The sequence below is a fragment of the Chamaea fasciata genome, unplaced genomic scaffold (genome assembly GCF_029207755.1).
Source record: "Chamaea fasciata isolate MVZ Bird 193981 ecotype frontalis unplaced genomic scaffold, bChaFas1.0.hap1 SCAF_3, whole genome shotgun sequence".
In the NCBI taxonomy this organism is placed as follows: Eukaryota; Metazoa; Chordata; class Aves; order Passeriformes; family Sylviidae; genus Chamaea; species Chamaea fasciata.
Genome location: NW_027094088.1, coordinates 36,279,916 through 36,292,809, shown reverse-complemented (window position 1 = coordinate 36,292,809; position 12,894 = coordinate 36,279,916). Strand labels below are relative to the sequence as shown.

At 39.4% G+C, this 12,894-nt stretch overlaps 1 protein-coding gene across 2 annotated transcripts in view; it reads right to left on the bottom strand.

Annotated features, from left to right (window-relative positions):
- Positions 1–11,493: 11,493 nt before the first annotated feature.
- Positions 11,494–12,894, bottom strand: part of BIRC6 (baculoviral IAP repeat containing 6) — a 175,602-nt gene continuing 174,201 nt past the window's right edge. For both annotated transcript variants that reach the window (XM_066178597.1, XM_066178596.1), the window contains exon 74: positions 11,494–12,870. In XM_066178597.1, the coding sequence (XP_066034694.1) occupies positions 12,691–12,870 (180 nt within the window). In that variant the 3' untranslated portion in view covers positions 11,494–12,690. The remainder of the gene's footprint in view (positions 12,871–12,894) is intronic.

Here is a 12,894-nt window from a genome sequence, read left to right as displayed (position 1 = left end):
ATAGTAAACATTTCAGTAGGAGTTTTTAAGCCCATATGAATGAGGGATGAGGTCTTTTCTTTTTGAATTTCCAAAGCTGTGTTGCTGTTTGTTCATATTAGGGTTGTGCCTCTGATAGATCCTGCTGTTCCACTCAGGGTACAAACACAGCATAAGAATCACAGAAGAAGCCTGTCAGTTGCAGGGAAAGTCTGATTTTAGCACTGCAATCAAGTTGCTTTGCTAACTCATTGCCTGGGAAGTAATTTTGTAATGCTTGATAGCCCATATTAAAACAGGGACCAGAAATCTTCATTACAACAGAAGATTTGGGTAGCAGTCCTTGCTACAGGGCTGGCAGGCAGCAGTAAGCTCTGAGTGATCCACAGGGCTGGTGAGGTGGGAGAGGAGATGGTGAGGACAGAGCTGGTAGGACAGGGCAGTGTCCCCCACTGCCCACAGCACCTGAGCAAGGCAGACCCACAGACCACGAAGCCCAGTCAAGTCAACATCATAATAAAAACTCACCAGGTCCAAGGTCAAGCCAGCCCAGGCATTTAGTTCAACAAAATCCACAGCTAAGGCAGAGACAGAAACCAACACTAGCCTAGCACAGACAAAGATTAGCAGCCCTGGGCTGGGTTTAAATAATGCTCCTGAGCCCACAGGAACAGGTGTGTGTGGAAGCCCCAGGTGGGGCTGGTCAGGCTTGTTAAGGCCAAGGCCTCTGGGTGCCCCAGAGGCTCTGACAAGAACCATTTCAGTGTTTAAGATGGGAAGAGTTGTTACAAGATAAACTTGGTGATGCTTTGGAGAGCTGATGTAGTAAAAGGCAGAAAAAACAATCTTTTCATAAGTCAGCTGTGTAAACAGCTGCATCTTGTCGGATTTTATCTTTTTAATGAAAAGATCTGAGTGCCACAGAAATAACGGAAATTGCTGCAAACCCTCCATGTATTTACAATCAGGACATTGCAGGAGCTGTCATGGTAGATCCTGGAAAAGGATGAAAAGAAGAGTGCTGAGAAGTGGCATTGCAGACAAGCCTGGAAGGGTTTTGTTTTAGTTTGTCCATAATGCAGTGTGAAAGACAGATGAATGTGTTTGTGGAGGAAAGGGTAAACAGGCAATGGAAATGAACGTTGCTGTACTAGTTTCCATACGTGTATATTAAAAACTCCAGTGCCTTGTTCAGGAGATGATGAATAAGGGGAGAGAGTGGACATATAAAAGGTCTGATATGTTACTGTTACTGACAAGGAAAACAGTTATTAAAGGTAGCGTTTTGTGCTGAGAGCCACGTTTGGGAAGAACCACCACGAAAATGGTGGCAGCTTTGCTGGTAGAGGTTAAGTGTCTGGACAAGAAGTTCAGTGCTTGGCCAAGACTCCTTTGAAGTCTGCTTTATTTCTTTGGAGTGCAATAGAATTTTTCAAGCAAATGAAACCTAGCCCATGATCCTTCCTCTCCCACAAAATTTACATCCTTTTCTCTAAAACACCTCCTGTTTGTCTTGGAATAAAGAGCATTTCAGCCTCATAGCTCAAAAACAGGGCAGATGGTGCCCTTGCAGAATTTAAATAAGGTATCAGCATGTTTTCACCTGTAAGTGCAGTGGTTAGAGCAATTCTGCAGTGCAGTCACTGGGATGTCAAAAACAGAGAAAAGAGAAATTTTACTTCAGCAAATGCTGCATAGAACAGTTTTGCAAACTGCTTATCGTTATTCTTTGGCCTACTGCAGTGCACCTGGCAGAAATTATTAGAGAGAGACACATATACAAGGATTAAAAAAAAAAAAAGTAATTGATTTCTGCATGTAGTAGGTTGAAGGAATTAGAGGGAATTTATTATATTCATAGCTGGCAGGTTTAATTGTCAGCTTTTAGCATGGCTTTAGAGGATAAGAGGCCCCAGTATTACTTTAAAGCCCATACCATCTTCTTTATCACATCAAGAAGTACAGAAGTTTGACTACTCAGCTTTCTGAAGTAAACACAAAAGTGACAGCTACAGTCTGTTCCTGCACTGAATGCAATATGGAGAATGTGTGCATTCATTTTTCTTTTATGTTACAGCTGTCATTACCATTTAAATGTGACATCAACATATTGCTGGATTGAATCATTGTTTCAATTACTGAATTACATTTTGTGTTTTCTTCTTAAAAGGGGCAGTAAGGTGAAGAGCTTGAAAAAAAATAAAATGGAACATATTTAGGGTGTCATTTTAGGGAAAAGTGGTGAGGATCTTACTGTTAATCCAGAAAATACTGTATTAGTTAAGAGAAGTGGGCATCCAAATATAAGTTAAGTCCCACACGCTAATTAAATAGCCTGGAGTGATGGGCCTCGCATTAAGAGAAGAGAACATTTTTTGAAAGACAGAAGTCAAGCATTGCATGAGCAGGGAGAATATAGAATAAAGAACAATGCAAATTTTGGAAAAGTTGATAGTAGTTTTTGCAGTGAGAGAAAGATAAATGAATGGGAAAAATCTGTGAGCTGATAAAAGGAGTCATGCAGGGGAACAGCGCTTGAGAAGACAGTGCATGAGTTTAAAATGTTTTAGTGAGAGGAATTCATAACTGAGTCATTTTTTTTGGATCAGATTCTATTTTGAGTCTCTTGAGAGTCAGCAGTATAGATTATACCACCCAGATCCTGACTGATTGCTGCCAAGGGTTCTTCTCATTTAAGGTGGCATCTTCCAGGATGCCAGGAAACCAGTGTGCAGCTATAGATTAATGCCTTGATACTGCACTTTAATCTGTTTCCTTTCCCCTGTATCAGTATTGAGAAATTATGAAGCTCATCAGAAGGACAGAGACTGTGTCATACCTGTCAGAACAAGGCAGGGTTACTTCATTTGATTTTGCTGTCATGATCAGTGGGCTGGCACGGAAGTACAGCTATGGAAATACAGCCTCCCTTTAGGAGGGGAAGAACAGAGGGAAAAGGGAAAAAGATTTTTTTGTCCCCGAGGTGGTTGGTTTTTATTTTGATGGGAGATATGGGAGGCAGTTGGATTCCTGAACAGTGTGCAGAAGTATAGAAAAAGAAAGATTTTTGTTCATTTTCTGTGTGCATTCAGGAGTCTTTACTGGTGATATTTGTTTGGTTTGGTGGGTTGTTTTGTTTTGGTGGGGTTTTTTTTTGGGGGGGGGTTTTGTTTGTTTGGTTTGGTTTAATTTCTTTTTTAGTTTTGTTTTTTTTCTCCCCTATACCATGTACTGAGGTTTTCCTGGTTCAAAGTCATGCTAATTATATACCCTACCCCAAAAAATGTATTTCAGAGCCCATCTAGAGGAATTTAAATTGGTAAACTATTCAAGCTGAATAAAAATGAATAAACATTACTGATAAACTAATTAGGTTGAATTCACCAAGAAACTGTCCTTTTGTTATAAATCACATTAGTTTAAGGATCTATTAAAATAAATACATAAATACATATTTTTTTTCCTTGTCCTTTTTCTTTTTTTTTAAACAAAGAAGGAAACAGAAAGTTATGAGGTAAGTTTGAAAATTGACCAGGCAGAAGAGCTGAGGCTTTACTTGCATGAGCAGCTGAGCTGGCCTCTGAAAATGAGAGGTCTCAACACCCTGCCCTGTGCATTCCTTGGAGGCTGCAGTTCCCAGCAGGTGCCTCTCTGTTTAGGCAGCTTCTTGTCAGGTTGAGGATGGCACTGTCACGGTGATGGCAGTGTTGGATGAGCACCAGAGCTCAGCTGGCAGCTCAGCCCTGGAGTGCTGGAGACCATCCCCATTCATGCAGCAGTGACCTGCTGAGTAAAGTCAGGCCATGTCACAGGGCTGTGTGCTGGGCCTCAGGATGAAATGGATAATTAGAATATTTGTGTTGACTGACCACTGTGCTTAACATTGTACAGAAATATTACATTTTACAGAAATAAACTGTCCCAACAAAATTGCTTCTCCTTTGGAGTCAAGTGTTGAAGTATAGTATGAACATGAAAAGGAACAAATAATGAACAAATCCATACCTTTGAGTGTTAATTCTCTTTTGCCCAAAGTAGGTGTTCTACATGATGGTATTTGTTTCTTCAGGGTGTCCAATTTCTAAGTAAAGATATAAAAGTCTCATGTACAAAAACCTGGCTTTTAAGTTGCTGACTGGGAAGCTAAAAGAGCCTCAGCCCTGTGGGTCCCATTTTAAAAGGTGGATAAATGCTGAGGGGCTGTCCAGCCTTCCATTTTCTCTGTGTAAGAAATGGATGTTTTAAAAGGGACTTGCTTTTTCATTGCACCTGTTCTGTGTGGGCTGTTGCACACCTCGGATTAGGTCAGCTGTGGGGAAACAGAGCTGCTCTGCCTCACCCAGCAGGGCTGTGGTTAGACATACAATGGCTACAGCAAGGGGGAAGGATTAAAGCTGTGGGAAACAGATTTTCAGCTGTTTCCCCAGTTTGCTGTTCATGTTTTCTCCGAAGGAATAAAAAAGGTCAAATAGAAAAGAGAAAAAGGTCTGAGTCAAACCAAAATCGGTAATTTCTTCTAAACCTTGACTTGAAATCCTACAGAGAGAAATGGGGAGTAACAGCTTTGACTTTGAGGTTTGGTCCCAAGCCTTCTGTTTTCCATGATGCCACATATATACATTTGTTCTACCAGGCTGCTGCAGGATTCAGAAAATAGTTGCATTTTGGTTAAGTTATTGGCTGTAATTCAGACAAGGTTGTTTGCTTTTGGAGGGGGAGAAATAAAATTCTCTTTCTCTCCTGTACCACTGCTTTGTTGTTTGAGGATTCTTATGCACGCAGCCAAATTAGATGCTAAGCTAGTTTCAGTTTAAGGAATTTATGTGTTCAGCTATATATGCCTGTACAAATGGTGAATGTGAAGCCGTGAATTTCAAAAATTGTGCTTAAAAAAAGGGAAGAAATTAAAGCCTGCAATGTTAATTATTATTTTAATAAAGTCTTACAAACTTTTAGCTGGAGCTTAATTTTTATTCTATAAACGTTTGGGGTTCTTACTGCACCATTTTTAAGCCATGTGTATATTTTCTTAGTCTGTAAAAGTGTGTCTGTGTCAATACAGTATTTAGGTCTATTTAATGAAAATTAAAACCAAATTTTACTCTTTAGCAGCTGACATCAATCATGTCCCCTCTCTCCCCTCCCCCTGCCCCCCATAACCTTTAGTGCTAAACAATGTTCCAAAAGGAAAATTTATTGTATCACCTATTTTGATTCTCTGACATCATTCTGTCATGGCAATGAAGTGATTTACATGGAAAAATGTATTACCTCTGCTTTTAGACAAAATGAGTTTATGATGATTAATGGTTTTACTGCAAGTATGAGAGAACTTGGAAATGGCCAGCCTTTCAAAAGTGAAACATGACCTATGCTCAATTTTCCTCCTTTTTGTTTTCTTCAGTTATTGTAAAATGGTTTTGGTTGTGAATAAATTAAAATGTAGAAATTATGTCTTGTAACTGAAGTAAGCTATAAGCGCTGGGGTGTCCATGGTAACATCATTACAGAACTAGAGACAAAAGGGAGAAAGAAATCAGCTTGAAGCACAGAGTCTAAACTATTGTGATGACAAGGGACTTGGATGTCATATTCCATGAGGAGTCACAGTCCTCAAGGAAGGGACATGTTTAGTTTGGGGAAGAGCTAAGGGATGATCACTTCCAGTTGTCCCTCCTGTTCGCCATTCCTCTGATTCTGTAACCCAGTTGAGTTTGGGCAGAGACCTTAGAATACAGAATGGTTATATGAATGGTGAAACAGGAAAGCATGGAGCAAATAATTGTTTCTGATACATGGCTTAAAATGACACTTGAAACATTTCCTTTAGCTTCATACAGAGCTGTATTTTTTTTCCTTAGGTATCATATAAATAACAAGTGATACACCAAGGCCTAAACTAAGACAAGAAGAACATGCTGAATAAGAACTCTGAAATATTTTCTTTACATGTATTAACTGAACTAAAACCCAAAGGCCATTAAGGCAAAAGCTGTTCAACTATGGAAAAACTTAAATTCAGGAAAAATGTAAACAGTGGTGGTTTTTTTTTCCAGGAGTCTTATGGGACAAAATCATTCTGCTAGAAAGAAAGCAAAGGTTGAGGTGAACACTGGCAATTTAATCTGCATGGAGACTTTGTATCAGTCACAAGATGTGATATTTGAGAATGAAGAATTTCTGTATGACAGATCAACTACACTTCGCTTTTGGACATTTAATCCCACGCTGTGACGGATGCTGGGCACTGAGCACTGTTCTGCTGCCTCAGTGGAGCCTTGGTGCCTTTCACTGTGTTGAAATGTGTAAAATGAACCATTGGGGAAAAATGAAAACTGGATGAATTTACAACCGTGGCTTGTCCTTAATGACATTGATGGGACCACTGTCTTTGAGGGCACACTTGCCAATGGAAAATAACTTGCTGTTAGATTCTGTGCATGAAAAGGCATTTGCAAGTAAAACAAAAATGTATTTAAGGTAGTGATTAAAAATACACAAGTCATACTAACATTTTCAGGAAGACAGCAGTATCACAACAAGCATTTAAACCGTGTTATTTTTATTCAGATGATTAATCCAAGTCTTCCATTAGGCATGCGTTGAATTTAGCATTCTACTGCTGTTCTCCATATGCCATCTAGAAATTTCAGCACTGTCCCTCATTGACTTCTGCTACCAGTACAGGCTCTTGAGAGCTCTTCAAGACTGAACTGTCTTTCCCGACTTACACAGTTTATCAGGAGCCATGTACTGTTGTTCTCCTATTCTTTGTTCAGATGGCTTGGCTTTTCCTCCAATACAAGTTATTGATGTTCAGTTCCCTGCTGTGTGGTGTTTGTTCATCTGGCTAGTTTTTTCTAACATGAATTAATTCCTTGGAGGAAGAGCTAGAAACAAGTGCAAGGAAGTTTAACACATCAGTAGGCAGTGCAGATACAAAAGGATATTTTGTTCTTTGGCTTACCTTTGCTTCAGTCACCATTTGCTCTCATCAACAGCAATTATTTGGGTCTGAGTGTACATGGTGTACATATGTAGTGATGTAGTGTTGTTTGTTTTGGTTTCTTTAACTAGAGTGAAATTTGTATGGAGCTAAATCAATAAATAGTGGGATGTAATTTCCAGGTTGTTTTCCCTGTTCTGTCAGATGGATCAGGTGGTGTCTATTAGAGTCCTCACGTTGCTGACACTGAAGTCTCCCAGGGACCTGTTTTTTGGTGTTTTGGTGTGTGTGTGACAAGCCTGCACACTCTTGCCTTTAGTGACCATGAGGCAACTGGGAGATGTGTAGAATTGAATCTTTTTTCCCCTAGTCTGAGGTTTCTATAATGCTCTGGGACTCTTCCAGAATCCCACATGCTATGGCAAAATTCAGTGAGCCAGATGGTTGCATGATTTCTCTTGTGACTGCTGCTTTGCTGGAGGCCAGCCCCTGTGAATTTTATCTATCACATCAAGTTCCTTTGGTTGAAACTGCCTCAAAATATAGTTGAGATTTGCAGTGTGACTATTTGGTAGCTGAGAGGATGGCTCCTGTTGGCAAGCACAGCATTTCCTTTCCAGCAATCCTGCTGCTGGCTGTGAGGTTTAAACGTGCCATGTCACTCCTGTTCCCTCTTGAATCACTGCCCCACTACATTGCCAGCAAGACGCAGCAATTTCAGGACAGCCTGAACTGTAGCTATAGCCAGGATGGAGGCAGGGACTCACGTCCTGCAGACCATTCCCAGCCATTGCGCACAGGGATCTGGCACCCTGGATTCCCTAATGCGAGAATGCTGGCGCTTGGCTGGGCTGGTTGTACATGTGTGATGACGGCGGCCTTGTCACAACCTGAATTAACCACACTGGTATCCCTCCTGCAGTGCTACTGTAGTCCAGGCTTAGAATTGTGCTGCACCAGAATCCAGCTAAGGCCACCTTCTTACAAGCTGCTTAAAATACTTGTAGAAATAAGTTTATTCTTCAAAACTCCGGAATGAATGAAGAAATTTTGATCGAAACAGTTCTGGAAGTTTGCATTAATGTGCTTATTCCTAATTTAGGAATGGATGAAGGTTTTCTGTGGCTGAAAACTTAGAACTTCAAGGTGAGAGAACAGGACTTCTAGAGACATCCAAGCCATTGCTTAGGAGTAGATTGCAAGACATTTTCTGTTGGTATTCTGTTTCTGAATCACATGCTTGTTTAAATATCTTAATGAAAACAGAAAAGATAGAACCCCCCCCAAAGTTCGGCTTTTTCCATTTGCTCTCCCAGTAAGAAAATCCTCAATGAAGCAACACAGAATCTTTACAGATGGCAAACTGAGATTTTCAGTTTGTTTCCATTTTCCACATTTGCACTCTTAATGCAAAGGGTGAATTGCATTAATACACCTGGAGAACTAAGTGGACCAGGTTATTTTTTTAAGAGCCAAAACTCAGGCTCTGAGGCAAGAAGACCAGAGAAGACATTGCAGTCTGCAGAGATGACAGGTCACAATATGCAGAACTCTCTCAATCAAGACAGATAATTGTGGTTTGGGATTTATTTTCTAAGCCTTTATCAAACAGAGGCAGTGATGAGATTATTTGGGAGCTCTGCTATATACATTCAATGGGCAGATAATGTATATTCTGCATTCATGGTTTTGGGGAATAGAACAATGGCAACAACCAAATCTCTGGAGAATGAAAATATTTTTACCTGTGATTCATTTTAGTAATTGTGGAGCTTACTTTTGCCCCCACTCAGCTCAGTGTTATTTCAGAATGCTTATTTTTGGGCTATAAATGCCCAGTTGTTCCTACTAATGCTGTCACTGGCTATGGAGGAGAGGGAAAATACAGCTCAGAAAACATTTTCAAGACAAATAAGTGCCAGGGCAGATGCATTTATACATGGATAGATATGTACGTGTGGTGGTAAAAAAACCCGAGAAATAGATCTGAAATAACTTCTGCACCTTGTACTCGTTCCTTAAGGCAAGAAGAATGAGTATCTGTCTCCTTTCTTCTGTAAAATGCTTTTAATTTCTGTTTTCTATAGAGAGAGCTGACAGTCCAAGAAGGTGAGTCCACGTGGTGGTGACTGGCTTCTAGAGAAATAAAAAATCACACTAATACAAAGGCAGCATGTAGTTATAAAATGAAGGCCTGCCTGAGAAACTCCAACTAAGCCTAAGTAATTCTTCTTCAAAGGAATCAGAATAACACAGTATAGTCCTGGCCTAAATGTAGGTCAGCTGGGTTTGTGTTCTGGTATTTATGGGTTTACAAGACAAAGTAATAATATGGCTGTTTACTTATCAAGTTGTTTTCTTCAGGATGTAAACCAGAACATTTCTTAAAGTGCCACCAGAAACATTTTGGGGAAGAAAAGTAATGGATGACATAGCTGGAAAAAAGAGAGTTTCGTAGTCATGTTTTCTTAACAATGTGATCCTGCCAGAAACTGAATGCCCTATTTGACAGAGCCTTCAAAAAATAGTACAGTACATTTCCTGTATTGTATGGGAGATTTCTCTCTTTTTAAAGCAAAGAATGGACACTCCACTGCTGCTAAACAGAACATGCTAAATGGAGCTCCATGGAAGTGATCAGCAGCCCAGTGCCTTACCTGTGTCAGCAGCACTTTACCTGTGGCTGCAGGAGAGTCTCCTCACCTGGCTGGCAGAGGTGCACAGTATTTACCTTGAGCTTTGGAAAAGATTTACAGAAGAAAAACGGTAACAAAGCCCAACCAACAATGCCACACAGGTCACTGCAGATCCAGTTGATCTGTAGTCACACATATTTTATTCTGCTTTTACCTAAACATTTAACATGTAATTACTGGACTGAACTTAGAAGTTGTTTACAACTTTTAGGTTTCAAATTTTGTTATTTTTTTCTTTTTTTTTTCCTAGATTGTCATATTTGTTTTTTTCCTGTATAGGAGCGGCAGAATTACAGAGCAGCGTTAATCTGTACATTTATGCACATCTTTCACATGGAGGAAATTCCAAAGGAAACCATCAACTACTGCAGAGGTACCATCACTGCTGTCTGTATATGGAGAGTGCTGTGGCTACAGCTGCAGAACAGAGCAGTTGCTCATGTGCAGCAATCAGTGGAACAAGGGCTTTGCTCTCATGGAGCACAAGGTCTCACGAAATGCCGAGCTGTTTCCTCTTCTGTAGCCACTGTGGTTGCACCAGTCAGAAAAGCCTGGCATTGCTGTCTGTGAAGCACCAAGAAACACTCCTGTCTTACTCTGTGGTGCCTCACTGCCTCTGGCAGAGTAGCTACAGCAATTCCAATTTGGGCTGGTAGCATCCCACACTACACTGCAGAACTGAAGTGTCAACACTTTGCCTGGGCCAAAGGCAGGACCAAAAAACATGGAGCAAAATTCCATAATGATCTAAAACTAGCAGCCTGCTGCCCTTTGCACTTTTGAAAATACCTTCTGTTGCATTTTAAAACATTTTCTACAAAATCAGCTTAACAGTTAAAAACACAGGACCTGAATGGATGGTTAGAAACTGTGATGCATCTGTACAGGTTTCTGTTCATTTTGATGAAATGGTAAGAGAAGAATCTACCACCTCACAGTATTTACTGTGATGTTACTGCCAAGTAGCATAGCTACCTTGTGTATTTAAAACCTAAAAATGTGTATTTCGTATTTGTTGCCAAGTTCACAATTTCCTTACTAGACTGTAACACAGTTGCAAGTTAAGGATGGAATCTCTGCATTAATTTGGTACAATATCATTCCAGCTCATATTAGAGCAAAAAAAGGATAATTGGTATGTAGATGCAAATTAGAGTTTAATATCCCATGCAGCTGTTTACGTCTGCTTAATTAAGCAGCAGTGACTTCACATCAGCATTGCTATGAAACCGTAAATACACACCAGAGATAAAGGTACAATCATGTTCACCACCTTCCTCAGGTCAAATCAATGCAAGATGGGGAGTTCTTGTTTCAGTCTTGCTTTTCAATGGTAAAGGAAAAAGTCTTCACGTTTAGAGAGGATCTTCGAGTTCAGTACATTTGGTTTTGTTACAAGTACCAGGATTTTATAAAAAGACTGTGCTGCTGCAGGCAGGCAGTTTAAGCAGTAAATGAAGAGCTCTAATGGAAACTCCTAACAAATATAATTGGAAGTCAGTGGTTAATTTTGCTTTTGGAGCCTTTACAGGAGTATCAGAGTCGTTTTGTACAGCAATAGAAGGGAAGTAAATACGCAGCTGGAAAAATGCAGGGCTGTTTTAACACTGATGAAGTTCTAACACTTGGACTGTATGGCATAAGCTCTTTGTATCATGTATTTACCAGCAGTTCTGGCACAGGGTTGCTTGTTTTGGCTCTTTGACTAAGGACCCCTGAAGTTCCAGAGATGTAGCCAAGCTGGTATTTTGAGAGGTATGTACAATCAGAACAGGCCTTGGATTAACACAACGCATCCGTAGAATACAAAACCTGCTCTTTGGTCAGGACTATCAGAACTAACTGTTTAACCACCAGCATAAGAACACAACCTCAGTTGGTGCCATTTTTAATGATTAGAAATAATACATTGTAAAACAAAAAGTGAGAAAATTCCAGCGTGATACTTATAAACAAAGAACAAATAGAAAACAAAATCTTTCGGTTTTGCCTGATTTATACTATTGATCATACACACAGATTGTTAGTCTGAGGTAATACCGGTATTAACTTTTTAGTCCTTCAAGGACTGCTCAAAAATTAATAACAATGATAGCAATGCATGTTATGTTAAAAGTGAGACTTGATGATTAAATCAAGCAAACTCCTTACCCTTTTAGTTAGGGATCTGTGGCTGCAAGTATAAAACTGGAAATAAGACTACACAGTAGGAACTACAGAACATCGGAGTCCTGTGTGGCGTGTCAGTACGTAAGAGTACAGCTGAGTATGTAAAAATCAGACATTTCAATACAGTAAAGACTTTGTTCCAGAATAGCCCTTAAGAAATTTAGAATACTGTTAGTTTGCATAAAATAGCCAAAAAAACCCAACTAATTCAGAAGTCCAAATTTGGCATGAGGTAAAACCATGTGCATTTATTTCATCTACATTTTAGATTTAGTAAGCATAAAATTAAGTATGTTGACTGTAATGAAGTCAGTCATACAAGTGCAAGTCTTCAGCTAGAGCGTATTTTATGGCAGTTTATTTAAAAAATGTACCAGTAAATCATAAAAGAGGGATCATGTCCATTTAACGTTTATTGAAGTATACAGGAGGTTTTCTTTAGAATCAAATATGAGCATGAATATATGGCCAAACGTAAAATCTATCAAATTCAGTGAAAATTTTCTGACTTTAAATAGTAGCTGTAAGAATGACCAATATATATTCTTTGTTACAACCGCCCTCACTCTACAAGTAAAAAAAAAATAATAAACATTCAGTAAACATTCTTTCCTAAGGTAGTTTCCCTTATATATCAGTGATTTATCCATTTTTTGTATACATAACTTTTTAAACATACCAATCAGTGGTTCTCACAATTGAAAAATAAAAGCACAAAAAAGTTTACACTCTTGTACAGGTAAATAAAAGATCATTTTTAATTAAACTGTATATCCTTAAGGGCATAGTATAGTTTCAATTTCAATACCTATTACATAATTAACTTCTTACATACAAATATTGACATATTTGGCTTGTGCTTCAAAGCCGTTGTGTCTACAAAGTCCATGTCAATGCAATTCATGACTTGAAATCAGTGGGGACATCTTTACTGCTGCTGGGTTTAACCTGGTCGTGCAACATGGTCTCTTCTGAGCTTGTTGTGGCACTGCATTTTTCTGGGGAGTCATCAGTGTCTGGATCCAATCCTTCAGGACAGGGAAGTTTTAGAAGTTCTTCTCGCAGCTGAGCTGTGTGACGCTGCATATACAAGAACAAATCAGC